Source organism: Engraulis encrasicolus, chromosome 16 (assembly GCF_034702125.1).
Source record: "Engraulis encrasicolus isolate BLACKSEA-1 chromosome 16, IST_EnEncr_1.0, whole genome shotgun sequence".
Taxonomy (NCBI): domain Eukaryota; kingdom Metazoa; phylum Chordata; class Actinopteri; order Clupeiformes; family Engraulidae; genus Engraulis; species Engraulis encrasicolus.
In genome coordinates, this window is record NC_085872.1 from 11,568,594 (window position 1) to 11,595,926 (window position 27,333).

General features: G+C 44.7%; 2 protein-coding genes across 2 annotated transcripts in view; both read right to left on the reverse strand.

Annotated features, from left to right (window-relative positions):
* The window catches only part of LOC134465130 (WD repeat-containing protein 47-like), a 37,712-nt gene extending 21,562 nt beyond the window's left edge, over positions 1-16,150 (reverse strand). Inside the window, exons 1-7 of the mRNA XM_063218594.1 lie at positions 16,022-16,150; positions 14,951-15,129; positions 13,874-13,957; positions 13,256-13,340; positions 10,679-11,553; positions 10,092-10,200; positions 5,574-5,755 (exon numbers count right to left, since the gene is read on the reverse strand). Of these exons, the coding sequence (XP_063074664.1) occupies positions 5,574-5,755; positions 10,092-10,200; positions 10,679-11,553; positions 13,256-13,340; positions 13,874-13,957; positions 14,951-15,108 (1,493 nt within the window). The 5' untranslated portion in view covers positions 15,109-15,129; positions 16,022-16,150. The remainder of the gene's footprint in view (positions 1-5,573; positions 5,756-10,091; positions 10,201-10,678; positions 11,554-13,255; positions 13,341-13,873; positions 13,958-14,950; positions 15,130-16,021) is intronic.
* Positions 16,151-18,526: 2,376 nt separating this feature from the next.
* The window catches only part of camsap2b (calmodulin regulated spectrin-associated protein family, member 2b), a 75,305-nt gene continuing 66,498 nt past the window's right edge, over positions 18,527-27,333 (reverse strand). Inside the window, exons 16-20 of the mRNA XM_063218593.1 lie at positions 24,336-24,550; positions 23,440-23,536; positions 21,492-21,604; positions 20,818-20,936; positions 18,527-19,874 (exon numbers count right to left, since the gene is read on the reverse strand). Of these exons, the coding sequence (XP_063074663.1) occupies positions 19,569-19,874; positions 20,818-20,936; positions 21,492-21,604; positions 23,440-23,536; positions 24,336-24,550 (850 nt within the window). The 3' untranslated portion in view covers positions 18,527-19,568. The remainder of the gene's footprint in view (positions 19,875-20,817; positions 20,937-21,491; positions 21,605-23,439; positions 23,537-24,335; positions 24,551-27,333) is intronic.

Consider the following 27,333-nt stretch of genomic DNA (forward strand, 5'->3'; position numbering starts at 1 on the left):
TTCCTAGCATCTACCAATCCGAAGGTAACCCACTTTAAGTGCGGAATTACTTTTCTAAAGGATAGCGTTTTGTTTCCTTGGAAACGGACGCGGTTTATGTGTTACGCATACGCTATTTGGACTCGGTTTTGCACTATTATGGATGAATTTCTAATCTTGACATGTTAATGGACAATCTATGCGAATTTCATAATGTGTTTTTATGTGATATGGGAGTAAATGTGTTTACATCCCGTCTGGGATTTGTTAAACTAGCTGGCCCGCTAGTTAGCTAGCAAGTGCTAGGTCTCTACACTACATCATGTCAAAGTGGAAAGATTTTGCCGACACTCAAGGCTGTGGATATAATGAACTGGTTCTGTGAAATGTTCTCAGAATGTTTTGCTTTGACAATTGCTGATATTATAGCATTACATCCAAATCCTGGTGTTTCTTTGTTTATGCTTGGGCCATTGAGACAGATCGATTCTAATATCTATTACCAGAGAGAGTTTATTTCTGCTATTACTTACTTGCTAGCTAACTAGCGAACTAGCTAACAAATCCCCAGACGGGCGTACTGTTAACACATTTTACTCCCATGTTACATAAAAACGCATTTGAAACTCGCACAGATTGTCCATTAGAATGTCAAGATTAGAAATTAATCCATAATAATGCAAACCCGAGTCAAATAGCGTATGCGTAACACATAAACCGCGTCCGTTTCCAAGGAAACAAAACGCTATCTTTAGAAAAGTAATTCTGCACTTAAAGTAGGCTACCTTCGGATTGGTAGATGCTAGGAAAATACCGTTTTCAGGTATGGAAAGCTGAGGTTCTCAGCTTTTAAACAAGACCCATGGTGTGTCTTAAGGTCTAATTAAAAATATTCTGTCGAACATCGAACAAATGTACTTTTGAATGGGTTTCAATGGCTCCAAGCCAGGGTTGTCCACCATTTCAAATTCGCGCGCTCCAGTGAAGGGGCATTCTGACGTAACTGCAACCCAAGAATTGAAAATTAAAATTGTTTCAAAATATGGCCTCGAGGATGGACACACATGGCGTAGTAATAAATCCGACCACTAGGTGTCACAATTTAGTCCAACCGATGTTGTCCTAGTGCCTGCGCTTGAACATGCATTACAACTTTTTTTTTTTTACAAGTTTTTTTTTTTTTTTTTTGCCCTCGGACGCATTTTTTTTTTTTTTTTTTTTAGGGAACGTAGCCAAGGCGGGGGTGGGGTTTAGTCAAGGCGGCCGCCTTGATAAGAAAGCGCTGGGGGAAAGCCTGAGTACGGTACAGTATAGTACACACACACACACACACACACACACACACACACACACACACACACACACACACACACACACACACACACACACACACACAGCCAGAGCAGGAGACACCCGGGTCACCCACTCCTCATTATCATCTCATTACTGTCATGAGGTGCCAGCCCCCACTAACCACACACACACACACACACACACACACACACACACACACACACACACACACACACACACACACACACACACACACACACACACACACACCTACACTGCCAGCTCTCACTAACAACACAAGCCACCCCCAACACAACCACACACACACTCTCAGTCCCCACTTACAACACAAAGCCCCCACCCAAAATACACACACGCATGCACACACCTACCCACCTACACTGTCAGCCCCTCCTAACAACACAAAGCCCCACCTCCCCAATCTACACTGTGCCAGCAGCTCTATCTAAATTATTAATCTGATACTGACTTAATGCCCCAAACTACTAGCCTAGTGTCCCCCCTTCACTCTGGGTCCCAGCTCCTTATTTCGGCAGTCTATTGTGTTCTATTGTTTCTTTTCATAGTCATTCAGTATATCAACTTAACAATACTAACGGATATCATTTATATGTCAAGGGCCTTGCTATACCGTATAATTACATTTCATTTTTTAACACTACCTATACCTATAACCATTTCATGTCCACACAATGTGTGGGTGATTGTTTTGCCGGCAGTAAAGCTCAATAGATAAATAGGATAACGGGGACACAAAACTGAAGAATCACATTTTTAGCTTTTAGTGAACAAACACCACAGTAATACCAACAGGACAATGTTAACGATGAGCCTGCTGTTTATTATCCATCATCAACTTGAAACCTCACAAAGCCAATAAATAAAAAAGTACTCCCTAAAAGCGTCCGTAAGTGTCATGGCTGGAAAGGCTTTGAATCACCTGAGAGGCTGGCCTGGCGCCATTGCCTCCCTGAAGAGTTCAGGGCAGCGAGTTGAGGGAGGTGATGGAGGAAGAGGAAGAGGAAGAGGAGGAGGAGGAGGAGGAGGAGGAGGAGGAGGAGGAGGTTGAAGAGGAACAGAAGGAAGAGGAGGAGGAAGATGAGGCAAAGAAGGATTACTGCTGTTTCTACTTCCGTAAATACAGCTGGATTGTGTCCGCTCACCTCCCCATCACCTGCTAAACTGCAATTCGTTGCCCTGTATTTACACTACGCAATGACGATAGAGTTCAATCTAATCTAATCACCTGCCCCCCTTCTTCTTTACATTAGTTTGGGTTTACAGGAGGCTAATTCAGCTCACACCTCTCAATGCACCTTGTCTGGTTTACACAGATGGTACACACTCATCATGCATGAACACACATTTAAACACAGATCAGAGGGGGAGAGACCATAGGGACATCCATGTGTCTGCATTTGTTTGAGTTTGTCGTTATATGTGCAAGCCTGTGTGTGCATGTGTCTCTTTGTGTGTGCACATGTCTGTGTCACGTCCATGTTTGTGTCTGTCTGCTACTTGTGTGCATACTGTATGCCTATATTTATGTGTGTGTGTGTGTGTGTGTGTGTTTACGTATGTGTGTGTGTATGTGTGTGTGTGTGTGTGTGTGTGTGTGTGTGTGTGTGTGTGTGTGTGTGTGTGTTTACGTATGTGTGTACAGTATGTGTTTGTAATACAGTATTGACAGCACAGAGTGCTGAGTGTGTGTGTGGCACGTCACCTCGCAGGATAAAGTTAGAAGCAGGCCAGGCCAAGTCAGCCCAGCTCAGAGGCAGCAGCAGCAGGCAGGAGTTGGCAAGCAGCATGATAACCCTGTTAGCAGAATGCTAATGAGCTGAGGAGGAAGACTGTGCAGTACCAAGGCCGATCAAAGCTTCAAAGTGTGGAGTCCGCACATTTTTTTTAAATTTCATAGCAGAATTGCATTATTGTTTCTATTTTGTTTTTTCGTTTTTTTTGCTCTGTGTTTAAATCTCTAACAGGTCTGTTAGAATAGCCATTACCTGGCTGCAGGCCATGATTGTTTGTAATCACCAATTGTTTGCCAGGTGGCCTAATGAGAACAGATCAGCTGATTACCCACACTTGAAATCCCCCCCCACCAAACTCCATGGCAGGAGAATGTTTTGATCAATGAGGTTTTCACCAGTCAACCAATCTGTGTGTGTGTGTGTGTGTGTGTGTGTGTGTGTGTGTGTGTGTGTGTGTGTGTGTGTGTGTGTATGTGTGTGTGTGTGTGCTGTACCTGTTGAGGAAGGTCTCTGTGAGGTTGTGCTTGGCGTTGGGCGGTGTGTGTGTGTGTGTGTGTGTGTGTGTGTGTCAGGCCTACCTGTTGAGGAAGGTCTCTGTGAGGTTGTGCTTGGCATTGGGCGGTGTGTGTGTGTGTGTGTGTGTGTGTGTGTGTGTGTGTGTGTGTGCTCTACCTATTGAGGAAGGTCTCTGTGAGGTTGTGCTTGGCATTGGGCTGTGTGTGTGTGTGTGTGTGTGTGTGTGTGTGTGTGTGTGTGTGTGTGTGTGTGTGGCGTCTTTTGGTCATAAAAATTAGGGAGGACAAGGAGGTGGTCAGTCGGTAGATGCGGGAAAATGGGGTTAGTAATGGCAGATGTTTAGTATTAGGTTGTACTACAACCGTTGTAGGCCTAATAGGTAACTTAATTGATATGGCATTGTGTTGTCTGGAAAGCTGACTTATGACATCTATAAAAATAATTGCAACAAACTTTGTGTAATATATTATCATACATAAATGCCCAAAGTGTTTGAGGGGAAAGAAAGAGAAGAGTGAAGAAAATTATTATAGAAAGTAGAAAGTTACATAGGGAGTAGGCCCTATATCTAACTTTGACCAAAGGCAGCATGGCATCTCACCCTGTCAATTGTGTTTTATTAGGCGCAAATTGACAATTCTGAAGACCTAGTAATGCCTATGACATTGAGTGACAGCCTAGGCCTAAGGGTTTTAACATCAACACATTCTTACATATTTTTAAACATTTTAAACCCCTTCCATTATATTATTTTTAAAATCTTATGTATGATCCATAATATGGTAGGCTACATGGCCTACGACGTTGTGGTCGCCTATGCCTTTTGCGTTTGAGCCTGCGTTGAGAGCGACAGCTCTGTGCAGCTGTGGAAGGAGGAGCTGGCGAGCGTTGTCTATTGAACGGTTTTTCACTATGTTCCGAATAAAAAATATGTTGTAGGCCGTGACTAGTATTCCTAATTACACCCAAATCAAATTACATAACATGATGTAGGGTACATGTTGGAAGTTTATGCAGAGACGTTTTATGAAGAGGTTAAAGCTTCGTACTGTTTCTCGTCTTGAGGAGTGAGAAAGAACGCCAGTCTAGCGTCAGTGCATTCATCTACAGCCAAAAGCATTCTTATTCCCATTTGTAAATAACCCTCTTTTGGGAGAAAAGCACGAAGGAGAAACGCAAAGACAAGCATTGAGAGTATTATTTGTGCGCGTAGGACATGCTGAAACAAGACTACCTTTTAAAAACGTTGGTGATGGTGTCCGACTTTGGATTTGCATCCGTGCTTTTTTTTTTTTTTTTTTTGCATCCGTGCTTCGCTTGCATTGTGTAGCTCGAGTGACGTGAGAGATTGACACACTGACCTTTCCACTCGGTTTTCAATCTAAATCCAGGGAGTGATATCACGCGATTCACAACATGAAAACAGTTGATATTTCGTTTGTATTTATTAAGGGTTCATAAAACATTCGCCAATTACAAACTTTCCACTGTCTGCTGCCGCATTCTTCTTCACGGTAGATTTGTATATCGTTGTCATGACGACCGAGTTCATGCTTGTCGTCTGTCAACCCAACTCGTCATATTCTGATTGGCTTTTGATAAATTCAGCTTCGCTGATAGGCAGATTACTTCCATGGCTCATGACCCGCCTAAAGGGAGGAAAGTCCTCCCTAAGCTCCATTCACTTCAATGTTAAAAAGTAAAGCCCGCGCTACGGCCGGATTTTCACCATTTATAATGGAAGTCAATGAGGATGGAAGGGAGGACGGTCCTCTAAGGTCTATTATGTGAATTAGAAGCGCTAAAGTATATGTTTTTATCGCTAAATAGCTATAAAATACTAACAATTATATAACAAATATATAATAAATATGTTTTGTTTTCTGTAATTTATACTGGAAGATCTGGCTTTATTATTTTGAGGGAGGATCGTCCTCCCTTTCCTCAATGGCAAATACGCCATTGGTGTGTGTGTGTGTGTGTGTGTGTGTGTGTGTGTGTCAGGCCTACCTGTTGAGGAAGGTCTCTGTGAGGTTGTGCTTGGCGTTGGGCGGTGTCTCCTGGTTCTGCACACCGCCCTCCAGTAGCATCTGCTGGTAGAGCTGCCTCTGCTGCTGCTTCTGCTCCAGGTGCTGCTGCACGCGCAACCGCTGGCGGTAGTACTCCTCAAACTGCTCTGTGGAGTTACGCAGCTGGGGGACGAGAGAGAGAGAGAGAGAGAGAGAGAGAGAGAGAGAGAGAGAGAGAGAGAGAGAGGGAGGTGAGGAGAAAGGGAGAGAGACATACAGAGAGAGAGAGAGTGCAATTTAATAAGTTGTGATGTATTTTGATAGTCAAATCTGTCAGTAGCATTGATGCTGCTGATTGAACTCCTCATAATGCTTTGTGGAGTTACGCAGCTGGGTTACAAGACAGAGGGACCTAGAGAGAGAACACAATTAAATGTTGTGATGTGTTGCTTTAGTCAAATCTGTCAATATATTTGATGCTGCTGGTAGCTCTGTGGAGTTATGCAGCTAGGTGGTAGGGGAGTTGCCTGATTACCATGACTGCAAATCTCTTCGAGACTTGGTCTGACCAAGATCATAACAACTAACATTCTTAAACAGCATGGTTGACCCACCTCCCTTGGTTTGCCACTGGTCGAGGGCAGAACAGGCTGAGCCAAAGTTTAAACCAAACATTTCTTAGTCCGCAATAGAGCGTCTCTGCTTAAACAATGTCACTGCCTTGAACACGCCTCTACCCAGGACGGTTGGAAATGCTCAAAGTTGATTACTTCCCAACAAAGTGGGTGGAGTTCTCGCTGTAGGAGCCTGGGTAGTAGGGGAGGGGAGAGAGAGGCAAAGAGAGAGATGACAATTTATAATGTTCTGATGTGTCACATGTTGTCAAATCTGTCAATAGCATTGATGCTGCTGGTAGCACTCCCCAAATGACCTGGGGAGATAGAGGGACACAGAGAGGGATTTAAAATGTTCTGCAGTATTGTCAAAGTCAAATCTGTCAGCACTGCTAGTGGTACTCCTCAAACTACTCCATAGAGTTACACAGCTGGGGGACGACAGTCATTAAGGAAGTAAAAAAGATTGAAACGTTTTTTTTGTCATAGTTCCCCCACAGCCAAATTGTAAAGGACTTTGTCTTGTCTGGGGAAAAATACCAACTTATAACAGCATGGGATAATCATAATGATCACTTGGGCCAACTGGTACACGTTGTTTTCTTCTGTTGTACAACTTTCACAATTGGGAGAGGGACAGAGAGAGAGAGAGGGGAAGGGAGGGTGGCAGAACGTGCGGAGGTGGAGACAGGTGGTGTGACAAAGAGACTGTGTTGCTATGTATCTTTTGCCTCTTTTCCACTGCCAGTTTTCTGATAGGCCTACAGCTCGACACAGTGCGACTCGGCTGACAATTTAAATTTTTACGATTGAGCTGTGTCGTGCATATTCAAAAAGCAAAAAGTGGCGGCCAAGTCTCACTTTGTCAAGCTGTAGGCCTACCAGAAAACTGGCATCTGGTGAATTGCTGTGATGCTGAAAGAAAGAAAGCGAACAGAAGAGCTTTTATATTAACAGGAATTGATTATTTGAAAAAATGACACCCATCTTGCTGTGTATGGGTACTACCTTGGTGCAAGCATTTCAACTCATTTGCTCTACCACATTGGCAGTGTGAATTACCATGACAACCAGTGGATGCTGTCTGCCTTGTGTGTCCACATGAGCCCTAATGAGTGACAAGCCAAGTCCACAGCAGCTGCTTCACTGTACCTCACATGACCTTCTCGTGCTAAACCCTGGCCAAGCGAGCCAGCCAGACTGTGTCATCACAGGCACCTACCCAGCACAGCTAGCCAGCTACAGAGAGATACAAGGCCCCCCTGAGATAGGGGTCCTGGCAACATGCAAAAGGTCAGCACTCTGGTGGTGAAGAGCCATTCCCCTGCCCTGTCCCACCACAAAGGTCCCTGTACACTGCACACTGAGTTGGTAGGTAGCACAGGCAAACCTCACTAAAGTGGTGTCTGGTGAGTTTGCTGATCATAAATCAGGTACGCAGTCATGGTGTAGACTGGGACAGCCTGGTTACCAGACTCACAGCTATAGTAGAGGCGGACGTTCGTTAGAGATATTTACACCCTGGGAAGCCTGCGCGCCATCTGAAGAGTTGCCAACCTCCTGGGTCCGGCGTCAGGCAAGAGTAATCCCCGCAATCTGTCGGTCTAGGGGGAACCTTCGGGAGGCCAAGTCAATGACTGGTCACTAAAATATGCCTTTTCTTTTCTTTTCTTTTTTTTTTTAAATGGTCTTACACGACAAAAAAAAAAAATCGAGCCTACAGCTGAGATGTTGCTGATACAGCTGAGGGGGGGAAAGTAGTGTAGAGCTCTTTCTGCTAGTGCTGTGTCTATGGCAGACACACAGAGCAGAGCAGCAGCCACTCTCCCTCTTCGTTAGATTCATCCACATTGCCTGAACAGATGGCTCATTTTTTTTACTGGACTCAGACAAGATTCCAACAGTGAACTAGAGAGAGAGAGAGGGTGTGTGTGTGTGTGGGGGGGGACCAAGTAAAAGAGAGGAGGGATAGAGACAGAGCTAGCAAAGGAGTGGGGAGAGACAGTAAGAAAGAGAGACTAGGGAGACTAGGGAGATAGACAGAGACAGAGAGAGAGCAACAGAAAGATAGGCAAAGGAAAAGATAGATATACAGTATATATAATATATGTATATATAGAAAGAGATATGAGAGAGAGAAAGGGGAAGGGAGAGAGAGAGATGGGACTAGTAAATAAACAATAGAGGGTAAGTCCATGGCTGGAGTCCCGCCCTCCTCACTTAGTAACGGCTGGAGACAGAAGACTTCCTCTTTGTGTCCTGCACTTCCTGTGCAGTCGGAGTGGAGCGGCCTGAGGACACGAGCGCACACGGGTCAACACTGGGCCACTCTCACAGCCACACTGGGGGAGGGGAGGCAGGAGAACTAGGGAGGAGGAGGAGGAGGAGGAGGAAGGTGGGGAAGAGGATGAGGAGGAGGAGGAAGAGGAGGAGAGAGGAAGATGATGAAGATGATGAAGAGGAAGAGGATGAGGAAGAAGAAAATAAAGAGGAGGAGGATGAAGAGGAAGAAGGATGAGGATAGGGAGGAGGGGGAGGAAGATGACGAATAGGATGAGGAAGAGGAGAAGGATGAAGATGAAGAAGACAATGAGGAAGAGGAATGGGATGAGAGAGAGAAGCAGCAGCAGTGTTCACAGCACCACTACAGCTTGCCAATGTAGTGCCAATAGACTGAATCCTGTCTGGGTGCCTCAATACCCGGACCTCCTATCGATCAGCCCACTCCAAGGTTCCATAACTGCCCGGTAACAGCCTGTCATGATGTGGTCATAAACCTTTGGGTCACTCACTCCAGAGCTCACGGGGAACCTTGCGCATGTAGCCTAGCAGTTTTGCTGCAGCTGCTCTGTCTGTTAAATAGGAGACAGTTGGCAGTAAATCTAAACAGCTTGGCCTTGGAGGACAACAATAGGCTCTGACACTATCTCCTGGCCCACAGTACCCAAGAGCACAAGCTATACGGCACACACTGTACTAAACGTAATCCAAATAAGCACAGCACAAAACCCAATACCGCTAATAAACTGTAATGGATTATTAGATAATGAACTGGGTTTTCCAGAGGAAAGCCGCGGATTCACCAGGATATTTTCAGGAAATGAACAGGCCAAGGGGTACTGACGTTGATGCAGGCATTGCACTTATGACTAGACAGATACTACACCTAGCTGCAGAGAGTGCAAGGGAAAATATGATCCTCTAAATCGAAAATGAAATCTGCCTGCATCTGTTCCAAACAAATTGAGTTCTTCTTTTTTTTTTTTAAACACACAGGTTTAATTCTTGGCTCTATTCTTGGCTCTATTCTCTCTGTCCCTATTCTCTGTCCATTAGGGATATTCTGAGTGTGTGTTTTAGGTCTCTGGTATCGTGCGCCTACTCGCAGTTGGGAGAGAGCAGGGTGTGGTACAAAGGAGTTCAGGGTCCTAATGAACCCCATTGAGATGGAGTGGCCATCACTAGGGTTGTGGGTGCGCCCTGACTTTCACGCCAATGAGCGTGGCTCTTTGGTGTAGCGGTCAGAGCCTCAGTATGGTACCCCAGAAGGGCTGGGTTCGAAACCCGGCCAGGCAACTCTACACCCCTCTGCTAAACCTATCTTGACCTAGTTGCTACTAGTACACTCTGATATCATGGGTCCCATCAGATCATAGTGGACCCAAGAGGTCTACCCCTGCTGTAACCCTTTCATCCTACTCCTCTCTAATCGGATGGTACGCTGCCACCAGTGGCGGAACAATTGCACACAGGGCCCAAGGGCAAGACACTGATAGGGCCCCCCATAAGGCCTGCAAAGGTCGTAATGCCCCCACCACCAATACGGGAGGGCCCTGGGCCCCGGGGAAATTGCCCCGCTTGCTCCCCCTATAGCTCCACCCCTGGCTGCCACAGCATCATCCTACCTCGTTCTTCTCTGGCGTTGGGGCGTCCTCTCCGGGGGCCGAGACCGGACGCTCCTTCTGGGGTCCCGCAGAGTTCATCATCTTGTCCGAGGGGGTGTCGGTCCGAGAGCTGGCCAATGAGAGAGAGAGAGAGAGATGATGTTCGTGAAGCACTGAGTTTGAGTGCAGAACCACTTGTTTTTTTTGTTTGTTTTTTTTTTACAAAAAACATGCTTCATATCAGCGCTATTTCAGAAAAATCCTCATTCAACTGAATTTAACACCCCAAAGGCTGGCTGTCAGCAAAACACCACACCCAACAGAACACACCAACCCCCTCACAACTCCGCAGGCCAAGGACAAGGCAAATGCAATGCAAAGCCATGACATAGCCTAACCTCAGGAGGAAAAAAACAAACAAAAAGCAGAAAAATGAATCCTCTATCCATTCTCAAAGTAAGAACCTTATACATTTAATGTTAAAACTTATTCAGATAATGTAATGTCCTCCAAGCTGAATTAAAAGAAATATAAAGAAAGAAAAAAGCAAAAAAGTAAGAAGGCAGTAGAGTAGAGTAAAGTAGAGTAACCTCATGCGAGCCCCTTACCTCTCGGGCGACTCCTCGAAGATGCTGTGGCACTCGGACGTCTCCATGAGCAGGCTCCGGCTGAGGCCCTGCCCGCCTGGATACTGGAAGTTGGCAAACGAGTGCGACATGGGCGACATACCGCCCCGTCCTCCTCCTCCACCTCCTCCTCCGCCTCCAACACCCCCACCACCTCCTCCACCACCACCGCCTCCTCCTCCAGCGCTCCCGCCCCGCTTGTCCTGCCCCACCAGCCCGTACGACAGGCCGTCCAGCGCCGGGTTGAGCGAGCGCGACATGTACGTGTCGGCCGACTGTGGGCGCCGCAGCGGCGAGGCCGGGTACGGCGAGAGCTTGGTGATGAGCGGCGTGAGCAGCTCGGCGTAGGCGGCCTTGGCGGGCTTCACCAGCCGGTCCGTGTGGATCTGCAGCATCTTCTGCTCGAAGGCGCAGGAGAAGACGCTGTGCGACAGGTTCTGCATCCAGCTGAGCAGGCTGAGATCCAGGTCGTCGCAGCCGTTACCGCACAGCATGTCGATGCCCAGCAGCACCTCGCCCTCGGTGATCTCCTCGCCCGTGGCCTTACTCTGGCAGAACTCCACGCAGCACTCGTACAGCACGCCCTTGATGAGCAGCTGGAAGAGCCGGTTGCCGCTGGCCTTGAAGCCCGCCTCGCTCAGCTTGCGGTCGGCCGGGATGAACTCGGCCACCATGACGCAGGCCTCCTCGAAGCAGTGCACGCGCGCCGTGCTGGGGTTCCAGTCCTTGAACTCGGCGTGGTGGGTGAGGCGCGGCAGCGTGAGCAACAGGCACAGCTTGCTGTAGTCGTCTTTGGACGGGCAGAACTCCTCCAGCGCGTGCAGACACTTCACCGCCTCCTGCATGGTGTACTCCAGCTGGGGGGAGAGGGGAGGAGAGGAGAGGAGAGGAGAGGAGAGGAGAGGAGAGAAGAGGAGAGGAAAGGAAAGGAGAGGAGAGGAGGAGAGAGGACAATGGAGGAGAGGAGAGTAGAGGAGAGGAGAGGAGAGGACAATGGAGGAGAGGAGAGTAGAGGAGAGGAGAGGAGAGGAGAGGGGTGGAGAGGAGAGGAGAGGGGAGGAGAGGAGAGGAGAGGAGAGGAGAGGAGAGGAGAGGAGAGGAGAGGAGAGGAGAGGAGAGGAGAGGAGAGGAGAGGAGTGGGTCAAACGTACAGTATACATTCTGTGCATTTATGCTTCTTGCAATCCTGATTAGAAATGTCCATACCACTTTTTGGGATTATCTTTAACTGTCCCCAACATTTTCCCACAAATTTCATGAAAAGCACTGGACAATTCTCCCCCACCACTTTCCAATCTAAACCCATGGCCTTGATTAAGGGTGCCAGCACAATGAATTTCAAAGACAACATAATCTATCTTGATTTGTTTAAATTTTCACTTACACTCTTACTTAAAGAAGCAACCACTGATGATTGCTATGTCTTTTCTTTACTTTTTTCAGAAAGGACTCAATTCCTAGCTTGCAGTTACTACTATCTGTGCGATCATGTAATAAATTGATAATAGCCAGATAAGCTGAATAGAATAATTAATATATTTTCCCCAACAAAAGCCCAATCACTTATTTAGATTTTTCAATGCAGCTGGCAGCTGCACTGATGACACTAGACCTATTTGTTCAACAGCACTTATTGTAATGACATACATGTGCAATGTAAACATCAAACACATGCTCAAGTCCATATCCTTCCGTATGCTTTTATATATACTACAATGCTTTGAACATTTCAAAAGACAGCTAAGCCCCTTTAAGCAGTGTGGCTCTTAAGTACTCCAATGAGCACTATTGACACTGGCCTAAGGGGTATCATGCACCAAACTCTCTGTGTGCAGTAAGTGCACATTATGAGTGACATCATCATCGAGCCCCTCTCAAATCCCCGGCCTGCCACCCCTGCAATGATCCTGCTGCACAACAGACTCTTACTGTAATCACCTCCTGTACTTTCAACAAGAGGCTTAGCAGACTGTAATAGCAACTTACAAAGCAATATGCTTTGAGTATCAGGTTACTATTGTATTACCAAGAAAAAGCAAAAAAAGATTCTCAAAACGGAAGAATCTTGAATCTTTCCAGCCCATGCAGGGTAGAGGTCGATCAACTACAATATCACTGCCTGTCCTAAATTCACAGCATCTCGGTGGCAAACAAACAACATCCTTATTATATCCTTCCTTTTACCCAACAATGCTCCAAAACAATAATTTTAACTGGTCCGGGCTGCATTTCTCGAACTCGTAGTTGTTAGCCAGTTAGCTACTTGGGTGGTTGCAAATGGGAAATTGCATCGCAAACATCAAAGTAGCTGACGTAGTTAGCAACTATGGTTTCGAGAAACGCACCACAGACTTGTCTTTTAAAAACAAGGAAGGTTGCTAGCTGCCCTATGATCATCATGTCTCCCCTCCTAAGTCCTAACCCTACTAGGCATCTGCACTTATTGTTCTGTATATTGCCTGTATAATTTGTATCTGCAAGTGTTGTATGCTATGATTATGCCCTCGATTGTGAGTCACTTTTGGATAAAAGCGTCTGCCGTCCCGTCCCGTCACTCACCTGCTGTGGCTCGTCCTCAGCAGACATGGCGTTGTTCACACACAGGGCTTCCAGAAACTTCTGTTTCAACACAATGTAGCGGAATCTGGGAAAAAAAAACAACAGGACGTCTTGTTATGAGTTTGTCTACAGATATTTCACATGATTTTGTTCACTACTGTACGTTCCTGGGCTAGGGAGGGAGTGGCATCGTTTGAGTTTGCAGAGGAAGAGGGCAGTACTGCTTCTTTATTTATTTTCCTCTGCAAACAGAAGACTAAAGCTGCACCTGCTGACAAAGAAGCTTTCAAGGTGTGTGAGCCCTCGCAAAACTAGTGAGGGGGGAAGGAGCATCACAGAGCTCCCTTGATCATTAGGAATCGGATGACAATGAAAATGAGTTTCATGGTCTACTACATACTCAAATGTATTTGCATGCAAAAAAAAACTGTCTGGCTGGCAAAAATGCTTCTAATCATTTGCATTCATCCCAGCCCTGATGTTCCAGCATTATGATGAAGGAACACACTGATGAGAGCTGTCTTTTTTTTCAAACAGTACGCAGTGTCTAGTTTGTAGTTAATCAAAGGTAGGCTACTACTATCTGTATGTGTGTGTGTGTTTTTTTTTTACTCTCACCTTTTCTTGTCAAACTTGTCCATGCACTCCAGGGGCTGAATAAACTGCAGGACTTCATCCCACTGCCCATCCAAAATGAGTTGTCTTCAGCGCAGAAGTCAGGGCATAGAAACACAAAACATACACACAAACACAAACACACACACACACACACATACACACACACACAAAGCGGAAAAAGCTTGGTTAATATTTTCACAAGTCGCAGCAGGAGTATGATCCCAGCGCTGCTTTTGCCAGAACCATGCTGAAAATAACATGCACAGCTTAGACAATTACAACTTGTTTTAATCTGCTCTGCGTATTAAAATGCACCGGCTAATTGTCAACCCACGCAGAGCATGATTAATGAAACAATAGCAGGCGACATGCATGAATGGTCACTTTGTTGAAAACCCGAAACTCTTGTGGCTGAAAAGGGGGGCAAACCCATTCAGGTCCCCCAATGAGAGACTCCCTACTCTAAGGAATGCCATTTCTGGCACCGATGAAAGAAACCGGTTTAAAAAACCCTGCAGGTCTCAGGGAACTGAGCCTCTCCAGTACTTCATCCGAAAACATGGTAGAGTAGTAGAGTATAATTTATTGATCCCAGGGGGGGATTAAGGTGTCTAGTGGCATACATGATATATAAATACAGAAGACATAACACACTAGATATAACACATATCGTTACACATATATTAACCATGTATAGCTCACTCTAGCATACATACAGCCCTCTCTCTCTCTCTCTCTCTCTCTCTCTCTCTCTCTCTCTCTCTCTCTCTCTCTCTCTCTCTTTCTCTCTCTCTCTCTCTCACACACACACACACACACACACACATCAAATTATAAAGTGTCCACCGTGTGCCACATGTGCCTTAGCAGAGCAGCACATAGCAGTCCAAGACAAAGTGACCAACAAAGTGTCCAGAAGTCACTGTGCATAGTAAAGTTAAAGTGTCCAGGAGTATCAGAAGTCACCGAGCATTGTACAATGGCAGTGGCAATGTGCCTATCTTTCTTTCATCATCTGTTATTATGTAATAACAACATGCAACTTTTGGACATGACATGAGGCCAATATAGACATACCTGAGGAAAAGCATGTCGTCAGAGTAAAGGCCATTGATGACACCACTCTCTTTCTCCAGGGCGAGCATGCTGATGTGGAGTTTCCTTGAATTTAGGAAGTCCAGGATGACTTTGATGATCTCCACCTCCTTCACATTTATGATCTCCTCGGCAGTCATTGTGCTCAGCTTCGAAGGGGACTGCGAAAAAAGAAAGGACACAATTGAACCAGGCTTATAAACTAGGAAATCGTATTGTCACACTAACAGGGATGCGTCTCTCTGTTTCACCGTGGGAAGTCAGTCATGTCAACCCGTGGTAAAGCATCACAGGGCACAGGCTTTACCTTAAACGGATTAACATTACCATCGTCCAGCTGTGTGTGGATACATCAGTCAATTTGAGGGGACGCACTACTCAACCAGGCCTGTCATGAGACTACATCGTTAGCTTGTTAAATCAGCGACAGTAAACATCGTTGCTGTTCTACGCTGTGACCAGTGCAAGCCCGAGGTTGACTATTAGCTAACTCCTACTAGCCAGCTATACATCCACATGGGCGGATCCGTGGTCCGCGGACTGTTGAATCAATCCACTAACGCCATACCAGTATTGTATAAAAACAGATTTCACATATATTTGCGCGATATTCATCCGTAGTAATCAGCCAATGATACTGACAAAGCATATTGCCAGAGAAGAAGATGGCTATCGGGCTAATTATCGCTAAGATAACGGAATCAGTTGCATCCCTTTACCGGTTATAAGCCAGTTATTACTAAACGCAGCAAAATAACAAGAACTTTGTGTCTAAATGCGATCACAGTAACAGAGAAGGATGCATATACTGTCACAGATAGTGAATGTCAGAGGAGACTGGTAGGGCAGAGGCTACTCATACTGGAAAGAAACTGAGCAACGCACCCAAAACGAGCTATGACAGATTCAGAGCATGACATAGCCAGCAGTGAGTGAGAATGGCTAAGAAAACCGAACGAAGACATGCGTTGGTTAGCTATATACCAGCCAAACCCTGTTTCCTCTGGCGCACAGAACAGCAAAACAACGAATTTAGAAGACACTTGAACTCACCGGCAAGTCCCTACGATGGCATGAATTCAATGTGCGATGTGTTAGATGTAATATCGCACTGTCGCAATATTTTGGTAGTCCAAATCGGGAGTCTGATTGTTTTCTCCTCTGTTGTCTTCTCCCACCGTCCGCGACAGTTACCACCCAGCCTCTGGTTGTCAAGCGGACCAAGTAGCCAATCAGAGTCCTCCTCGAAGTCGCTTTCAGAAACCCCGGCTAGAAAATAGCCAAGTCTGTCATCAGACAGGCACCCTGTAAACATTCTCACGGATATCATTTTACACAAACTAAGGAAACATATCGACTTATGAGCATGATATGCTACACATTTAAAACTGGCATTGCTGAGATACCATTAAAGCGCACAATGTCCCGTTTAATTAAGACAGGAAGGCTGATGCTGAGTTGAGCTGACATAGGCCTAACCTGAGTTATCTCTAGGTTTTGGTCAGCATGATGTTGGGTTGCATAGGCCTACTACTAGATGGAATATCAATAGGATAAGCTCAACGAGCAGAAAATGTGAATAACACAAATAGAAAAAAATGCATGATCATATAGACCTATTATCCAGTAACATGGACTAGGCCTAATAACATAGAAGACATCAGTTTCTGATTATTCAAGTGAACTTTGGCCTATCTAGCCTGGTTCTCACCGACGGTGCGTGTGTGTAGCTCTGGAGCCCCCTGGTGGAGCGGAGCTGTAGGTTGTGTACACACACGCACCGTCGGTGAGAAGAACCTATCAGCACACCATGCTGAATGGCTCTAGAGTTAGGCCTAGTCAAGTCAAGTCGGTTTTATTGTTAATTTCTTTAGGCCTACATGCACTGGTCATACAAAAAAAATTAAATTACGTTTCTTACTCCCCATGCAGATAGACATAGACTTTAGACTCTAGGTGTGTTAATTGAAAGAACAAATTGGGATCAAGAGGAGTAGGCCAGGGGTAGGCTATGGAGAAACATGCAAAGCTCAGATCAAACATGCATGGCTTTGCTCAGCGTATCACATTAATATTATCAATTAAAACATCCCAGTTCTAAAGTAAACCTTGTATGATATCGTCGGCAGTCCCAGTTTGTGTGGTAGCCTAACACTGCTGAGCCCGGCTATTGCAGGGGGTGGAAGACACTTGAGGCCTATGTGTGGTGGCCTAACACTGCCCCTGCTCTGCACATGTGACAATTAGTTGTTGTGCCACCCTGAGTCTTGATAATGGTATCATGGGCCCATACATAAGTTGTCAATCGTGCAGCCAGCCATCAGATCTGACCTAATGTAGGCCTCTCTCACATACTGCCATTTTGCTCCAGGGTGTCTGTTCAGCGCACAGCACATAGGCAAACAATTTATTGTCTATTCTTTTTTCATTTAAACGTTTTCCCAAATTCCCCCACTTTGCTCCTGTTCTTTGATCATACAAAATAGCCACTTGAGCTGACAACATGCAAAGTCTAAAATAATGAGCAGACTTCAGTCAGTTTCTTTGATGTAAATCTGTATTTATATACAGGTTAAATGTAACATGAAACAAATACAAAACATAATGATAACAAACAAATTAACTCAAATGTTGGATGTCGAAGAAGCAATGTTTGACAGTCTTTTCCATCGTCATCTGACACATCTGTTCCTCCATGACTCCCCTCATCTCCTTTCAATCTCACCCCCTCTTGGTCCTGTAGGCTGTGCACAAAGGCCATGATCCATTTCGTATAACAATCAACATACTTTTCATTTTTCATTTCTTTTTTTTGTAAATTATATGTAATAAAATGGCTTTTGAAAATACTTTCATATGACAAACTATATATGTACATCATAAACGAGTTAAACGAAATAAGTGATCAAATAGATAAAAAATAATGACATCTCTCACTTTTAAGGACATGAGGATAACAGAAAAAAACAAAGACAATATAAAACAGAGCCCTGCAAATGAAACATGTTTTTTTTTAAACACACACTTGAACCAGTTTACTTGATATAAGTTAGCAATTCATTTAGCAATGTTATAGGCATCATCAACTATGTGGAAGCATCATAATACGATATCTAAGGACCTTGTTTATGGTGTTACATGTATTTGACAGTGACAGTTCAGTCTGTGACTAAGAACAGAGGTGTCTGTGGCAATGATAGGACTCATCTGGTATCTCTTCTCACACCAGCACAATACTCTATATCGGCACCAGGATGGGACTGCATAATTGTGGAATTTTAAGAGCATTTTTTTCACTTGTCTAAAGCTAAAAAGGCCTATCAGTGGCATGGAACTTTGTCCTCTCCAGAGAAAAGGCCTCATACTGTACTGTAGTTCAACACTGTGTGAAGTAAGCTTGTTCCAATGAAGTTGCCATTATATACATTACAAACCACTAATGCATTGCATTCTTTAACATACAGGTTGCCTGTGAAATGCCCCTCACTACTAGCCACTATGATGGGACCTATGATTATTTCCGACCTGATGCACATTGAGGCATATGAAGACAGAAGGACACAGGGTGAGTGCTGCTGGTGAACATGATTTCCACAGTAGTAATCTACGTTCTTGTAAAGATTAACAAAATAATGGTAATGTGTTAAAAAAAAAAGTTTACCTCACACGTCATACATTTACTCTTTTTTTCCCACGACCACTTTTGGCCAAAAGAAAAAAAAACTTTTGGCCTAAGGCTTGAAGACACTGTTCTTCTCAACAATCACAAGCGCATCATATGCTACCATTATCGGTGATACATTTGCTTCATTGTAGTATGGGGGCCCTCTTTAACTGCACACAAAGTAAGTCAGGCCTAAGCCCCCTTCAAAGGCAACGAACATATGATTAAAAACCATAGCTGTTTTCCACACAAAGTGACACTCAGTGCTCCAATTGTCCACACACCATAGTGGGAGGGTGGGGGGTGGCATCCTCTCCATTCGATTTTGGCACAAACACGCACACACACAAGCACCTACACACATATGCAAATGCATAGACATGCGCTCAAACAGTTGTGCGTGATACACACAGTAACACACACACACACTACAGATAAAACCCCCATCGGGGTAGCATAATGGATGTCAGATGAAGCCTGATGCCAGATGATATATGATTATGTTTTGTTTTTGTTCTGGTTGTTTACATTCAAGGTGATCATTATCACTAAAGTCAAACACTTTGCCCAGGTGGACTGGACTAGGTGAAATACTGTGAATGGTGGAGCAAAAATTTCTCTAGGCTGTATTAGCAAATCCTAAATCTCTACAACTGAGGTGTTGGTTGAATGTGTCTCTTTTACACCTAGTAGGCGGAGAAGGAGGAGGTGGACAATTAGCAGGAGTCTCGATCAAGGGCGCCGGAACGAGTTTTAAAGTGGTGGTGCATTTTTTTTCTTGATTCTTTATTTCTTTATTTCTGCACTCCTCTCCACTCATTTGTCTGCAGTAAAAGTTGAGAAAGCCTCATTTAGGGAGCCCAAAAGTGGGGATGCCAATGCACCACTGCATCCCCCTTTCCGGCACCTATGGTCTCGACGACTAGACTAGGCTAACTAAGACTTAAGGGGCTGGAACTTCTTGGGCGTCCCCTGTTTCTTGGTCTGCCACAGGTGTCCGAAGATGGTGATGGCGTCCACGTTGGCCGACATGGTCTTGGCGGGGATGCAGCTGAACTGCTTCTTGTCCGAGTTGTACTTGAAGAGGCTCTCGATCATCTTGAGGGTGATGGTCTTGGGCCCGATGCCGGTGAGCCGCGTGATCTCCTCCGTCTCCGGGCAGTAGGTGTAGAGCGAGCGGAACTGGCAACCCGAGTCCCGGAACAGGATCAGGAAGCTGTTCGACTCCGTCTTCTCCATTTCCTGTGAAAAAAAATATATATTAGGAAGGTTCATTTAAACTCATTTTTTATTTGAATGTAAGACAAAAGACTAAGGATAGACCGATATATCGGCCCGATATTTGCGTTTTTTAAGTGTAATTTTGGGCGATACGCAATATTTATTATTTTATGTTATTCAGGTTTTTTAAAAGCACCAAGACACTTTATTTTTGTATTACTTGATTGTTAGAGTGGGTGTTTAAATGTTACAAGTTCTACCTTAAATTGATAATGTTAAATAAATGTTTATTTTCAACTTGGGATCTGGAATATTTGTCTTTTTTTTCTTTTTTTTAACCCATATCGGCCCCAAATATCGGGTATCGGAAATCGGGTATCGGCCAAGGGTGATGAAAAAAAATCTGTATCGCATCGGCCATTAAAAAACCTGTATCGGTCGACCCCTACAAAAGACAACAGCATCACATACCAGATCATTACATGTTTAACCACATCCCACCACCCAACTTTGATCAACACATTTTCATTCACCTACAAATCTGATTGTTTTTATAAGATGGTCCACTGTGACATTTGTGAGAGTTGGATCCCTGAGAGCATCAGCATACTTTATGTCCTTATGGTGCACTTACACACACTTTCTACAATGCTCTATAATAATTTGCACTTACACTTACACTTAGAAAGTCCATTTAATATCCTCTAGAGTGTGGGCGGTAGCACATGAGTACCATGAGTACTCATGAATTAACACTGCATAATTTACAGTGTATCCAAAAACAAATCTTTTGGTAGCATCAACATTCCTCTTTCGGGATTAAAAAAAAGTATGTCCACTCATTTACATAACATTTCAGGTGTGACTATCGAGAGACACCAAACATCAGTGGCAACACAAGGTCAGAACGTATCATGTAGGGTATCATGCAAAACTGTGTTATTTGTATCAACACATGGCATACCTCCAGTATCTTGTTCTTCTGCCCTTCATTGACCTTGCCAGCGAGGCAGCAGTGAGCGAGTGCATTCTGAATGATGTATTTGTTGGACTTCGCACTCGGCTCCTTGTATAACTTTGGCCCTGGAACAGAAGAAGTGTCATAAACTGGGTGAATATGTTCAGCAGAAGAAGTGTCATAAACTGGGTGAATATGTACAGACAGACACCACAGTGTGCATGCTGTCCTTGGTTGCTAGTGGTGTGTATTGGCACTGCCCTCACGATTCGAATCGATTCATTTCGATCCTACGATGCATTGCAATGCATTACATTTTCTACTGAAAGCAGAGGCACATTTTTCATCAGTCATGAGGCTATAGAAGCTGTCAGATACTGAACAACATTTTATTGGCTGTTTTCTGTGTCAGTCTTGCAGTTTTCAATGATTTGAAGTGCTTTCATTTAATTAAACATTCATTTGCTCCAATAATATCCACAGAAGTAATTGAAACTTGAAAAAATATGCTGCATCGATTATGGCACTTGCTGAATCGATTATTGAATTGTCCTGCCCCGCATTGTGATGCATAGCCGAATATATTATTGTTGACACCACTATTGGTTCTTCTCTGCGCCCGCTGGGCAGGCATATGATGATGAGTCCTGTATGGATATTAATATTTGAGATCTGTGTACCTGTGTACTCGGTGTTGGATGCCACAGACGAGGTGGTGGACTCGTTTTCCCAGTTCTCTCCGTTTCGACTCACAGACTGGCAGGGAGAAAGGTAGCCTTCTGCAGAGTCCGGCCTAGATGTAGTTATACACAAACACACACATGCACGCATGCGCGCACACACACATACGCACACGCATGTAAGCGCACACGCACACAGGCACGCACGCACGCACACACACACACACACACACACACACACACACACACACACACACACACACACACACACACACACACACACACACACACACACACACACACACACACACACACACACACACACACACACACACACATACACACACACGCGCACACACACACACACACACATCTTTTAGACGAGCTGAGCTTCATTTGCATTATACTAGGAGTGGAGGTGGAGGCTGATTGAAGCATAAGCAGTAACTGCAGAAAGTGTTTGAAGGTAAAGAGAGTGGAAGAGCAGGAGAGCGAGGCTGTGCTGTCCTACAAAGGCAAAGTGCAGTATCTACACCAACGATGAAACTGAGGAAAATGCCTTGAAAGTTTTCATACTGGGCCAGCCAAACATTGCAGGTACAACAGGTTCAGAAAATAAAAACACAAGGGATATTATCCACACTTGTATCAGGAATGTGTTTGGGTGGCTAGTGTGAAAACTTTAAATGCATTTTTCTCAAATGTTGCTGTAGTTACAGCACTTTGCCATTGTATGGCAGAGTGGAAGCAGACTGTGGACGTAGCAGCAGCACATTTAGAGCTGTTTTTACACTGCTTGAAATGAGTGCGTGTGACAACAACTGCAAAGCATCTTGATTTCCATTCATTTAAATGGGTTCGGCCCTCTAGGCAGTAGCACAAACGTGTGCATCTCAGGTAGGCCAGCATGACTTGCATTGCTCCTTCCTACCTGTTGCCATGGACGCTGAGATGAAAATCAACAGGGAAAGCAGCTGCCACCTGCCACCTGCTAGGTAAGCAGTGTAAAATAGGCCAAATGCTCGACAATAAGCAGAAGCATGGAAGCTGAGCTGACAACTTAAAAAAGCACAACAGATTCTAAAAGCTGTAATAAAAGTAACATTTTCTGTTTATGTGAAGCATTGTGTGTTCGATGTTGCTCTGTTTTAGGGTAACTGGTGGTTAAATTGACAGTATTTTGTTCAGCAGCATGATGAAGCTGTTCATAAATGCTGTTTTAAAATATACATTTCTCATCAAATGGTCGCAAGTTCAAAAGGCTTGTGTTTTGCAAGCGAATACTTTATTAATGGCTAACTATTGGCTCTTATCAGTGTTTTCTCTATTACTTCTACATAGTCAAGGTGGAGTTACCTCACTGTAATAACACTAAAGCGACTGAAATGTCTGTGCACTGCAGTATCAATAAAGCAAAACGACAAAATCAAGAACAACAACTAGAAAAAAATATTTAACTTGTTTTTGAATGAAAGGTGACGATAATGAGGTGACTCTTCTTTGCTAGAGAGACTAACCTTCCCTTTCTCACTTTGGGAGAATTCAGAAAGAAGCTTAAATTGCCAGCAGACAATTTACTGCTTCTAAGAGTTGCAAGTCAGTCAGAGGGGGGTAGAAAAAGGGGGATTGCAAAAAACAGACAGAATTTAAGACATTTAGAAGACACTTAGAAATTCAGGTGAAGCTTGACAGAAATGCATGCCATTAGGGTTGTACACTGTGCAAATTGTGTAGCCTCTTTGTGAAGATGGGCTCGCTGGCAGTCCTGTTCACTCATTGCTGGAAAGACTCAACTACATCATAACAACATTGCTGTGACATTTCCAGGAGCCTTAACAGATTAAGACACTTTTGTTGACAATTAGGTTATAACATAGGCTATGCGCGAGGGGTTAAGAAAAGAAAAATTGCATAGAAAATAGAGGCCTTTGTAGATAAAGGCATTTACCGTGGAGTTCTCTTATCAGACTGGACACTCTCGTTGTCTGCCAGGTTCAAGGATGCGAGAGACAGGCTGGATACTGAATATCCACGTGGCCGTGACCCTAAACAACACACACACACACACACACACACGCACACACGTGCGCACACGCGCACACACACACACACACACACACACACACACACACACACACACACACACAAATGGTGAATTGACCAGTCATACGTACAGTACATGGGATACTTACACATTCAAATGCTTGCTTTCTTGCCACAAAATTCGTAATATTAAATCAGATTCAAAAAGCACTGGTGGCTCATTTATTACAAGAAGACAACATTCTGTTGTCCTTAAAACACTCTGTCTGAGACAGAGACTGAGTCATGTTCTGCCAGATAACATTTCTTTTGCTCAGCCATGTGTGTGGAGCACAGTCTGGAAAAATACTCAGACTTAAAAATAGTCAGAGGCACCATTACTTCCACATCACAAAACAACATGAAACGGAGAATGACTAAGATGACCTGACATCCCAAATGTATGCCCCCCCCCCAAAAAAAAAAAAAAAAAAACCCGAACAAAACAAACACCCTTTCACTACTGCACTTCCTGGCTGAGGTGCCCTTGAGCAAGGCACCTAACCCCACACTGCTCCAGGGACAGTAACCAATACCCTGTAAATACCTGTAGGTTGCTTGAAATGTAAAAGGACATCTATGCACAGACCAAGGGCAAAGTCATCTGAAAGGGCCCCAATTTATATAATATATTGATGACCTGATTCTGGGCCCCCACCCTCCCTAGGACAACTGACCGCTTTGCTGGGCCCAGGGCCCCCACCCAATTCATATAATATAAGGAGGACCCAACTCTGTCCGCTCCCTTGTACAGTCTCTTACCTGTGGCCTTGACGGGCGGCTTCGGGGACTCCATGATGTCCCGGTGCATAGACTTGGGCCGCTGCTTCTTCTTGATGCTGGCGGGACGGGGCTTGATGACACTGTCCATGTCCTCCATCAGCTTGAGCTGCTTCCTGCGCATGTACTCGTTTTTGATGTACTCCCTACGTGCCTTCTCGTCCTCACGCTTCACACGCTCCTCCTCTGCCTTCACCCTGGAATACAGACACATGATGTGATGGGCTGTGACCAGAGATGCACCGGATCCTGATTTTTAGGATCCTGCCGGATACCGGATCCACTGCTTAAGATCCTGCCGGATCCGGAACTGGATACCGGATCCTACGAAAGAGTTGAAACACATAGCCAACTCGCACACGTGGGCCCTTTTTATTACGTTGGCGCAAACTATTTTTAAGACCGATTGGCTTACTGCCACACTGCCTTCAACGGCCGCTTCCAAAGGGCTTTCACTCCATGCAGCGATTGGGGTTGTGAAAGACTGACTGAAAAGCCTAGGCTACGTAAAAAGTAGAGATGCCCCATATCCTGATTTTTAGGAAACTGCCGGATACTGGATCCACTGCTTAAGATCCTGCCGGATCCGGATAGTCTGAAAAACCCTATTATCCTGCCGGATCCGGAACTGGATCTTGGATCCTGTACATCTCTGGCTGTGACACCAATCGCACTAAATAGAGGGGACACCGTGGGTTCTATTCTGTAGTGAAGCAACGGCGGGGGGTGGGACTAGACCCGGAAACCGGAAGAAGATCGTAGACTGCCATTCATCTCTATGGGAGACTTGAACCAATGCATCTCCTTGCTAATTCTTGCCGAGTCTACTCTATTTTGGGCAAACGATAGTTTAATGACCGTTTCAAATCAGCCAAATATTTTTGGGGGGGTTGACCCTTTATTTCAGAGAACTATTTAAATGGTTTAAATGATCAATGAGCATTATTACTTGATTTGATTGACAGTTAGGACTCTTTTAGAATTCTTTTGATTGACAGTCAAACGCAACCACCGTCCTATCAGCGCTCATTGTCAGTGTTGCTAAGCAACGAATGTGGACATTTAGGGCGGAAGAATCCTCGCAGATCAGTCGCGGTTGCTTCACAACTGTTGAATTGAGTTCTACAGAACCACAGTGTCCCCTAATATTCAAGTCAATGGGCTGTGATGTGACTAGTCATATCGAGGCCTGAGGGCAGCACCGCTGGCTCATGCCGCTGTGACTGCCCTCTTTCTAACGGTAACCTACTGAGTAGCTCTGACTGACACTGCCATATTATTTAGGCTACATGGGTGATTTCTACAAAAGTCGTGCAATGGAATAGAGACAGAGTGGAAGTTATACATTATGACAGAGGTGGAGACCAAACTTTCACTACCGGGGCCCCCTTTTGCATCTAAGAATATTCTTGCGACCCCCACCCCTCATATTCCAAATGCTAAATATTGTTTGTCCGTTAATATTGCTAAATTCTAATTTAATATTCACAGGAAAAGTAAAACATGTATTGGCCTTATAAGTGTGTACTCTTACTAACAAATTTATAGAATTATGTTAACCATTAAGTCAGCGGCCATGGCTTAGGTACTTTAGAGAGTTGCCGGTTCGAATCCCACCATTCCACTCCATTCCACACTCCATGGCCAAAGCAGAGATGGTCTATTATGAATTAAAATTATGAATTAGAGTTAAAATAATCTTTGGCTGAAGTGCCCTTGAGCAAGGCACCTAACGCCATCCAGGGACCATAACCAATACCCTGTAAAAAATCACTGTCACTTTGGTCGCTTTGGATGAAAGCGGCAGTTAAGTGTAATGTAATGTAATGTAATTGGGAATGTGATGTTTGAGGCGAGGTGTCAGTCATCTAATTATAGCTGTGTGACCTTACAGCAGCTTCAGCCAGTGGTGCTGGTGCGGTGTATGAGTCATGGGGCCTAAAAAAACTGGAGCTGTGACTCAAACGTGATGTCTCTCACCGAGCAGAAGCTACGAAGAAAAAAACTACCTGTCTTAGTGCAAAAATTATTGCAACACCTGAACAAATACAGACACTATCAGGGAATGTGGACCAAATTCCTCACATAAGTCACATTCCTTTTTGGAGTTCTAAAAGTTAATATCAATGGGAGTGGGAGATATGTTTTTCACTTTTACAAAATCGGGTCAGTGTCTCATTTAAGACACTTCTGAATGCTTTTGATGTTTACACGCCTGGTCCTGTCAATGTCACTCTGGTATGTCCTTTACAAGGTCACGGAGAAGGTTTTCCTCACATCTGCCTATTGATCTCCAAAACATTAACTTAAGATGCAACGTTTTGATCACCCTTGATCCTCCTCAGGACTCAGGCATGGGAGATCGAAACACTGAATCTTTTAATAACCAGAGTTCATCTTTTGAAGCTCTATTGCCATTGTGAAGGCCTACTTTTTCAACTGTCTGTTGGAAACTCTTTCAACTGCCTCTCTGTGCCCAAATCGAATTTCTCTCTAGAAGAGACAATAAAGGCTCATCCTATCCTATCCCTCTGTCGTTCAAATGAAAGACAATTGTACTTGAAGAAGAAAACTACTGGCCTGGTTCCTACCAGACCTCTCTCTGTGTGTAGCTCATGAAGTTGTGCAGAACTACAGGTTGGGCCAGAGCCAGGCAAGAAAACCACAACAGTGTTGGTATAATATGCTGCCCTTCTCTGGTACTGGGAACAGTGGATAATAGTGGATAACCTGTTCCTAAACATCTCAAAAACAAAGGAGTTGATAGTGCACTACAGGAGGACAAAGGCTAACATTCAACCGCCGGTCATCGATGGGGCCTGTGTGAAGAGGGTCTCTGATTTCCGCTTCCTGGGCGTGCATCTGAGGGACGACCTTACTTGGAACACCAACACCACTGCCACCATCAAGAAGGCACAACAGAGACTGTACTTCCTTAGGGTCTTACGGGCTAACCATCTACCCCAAAGTCTACTGGTGG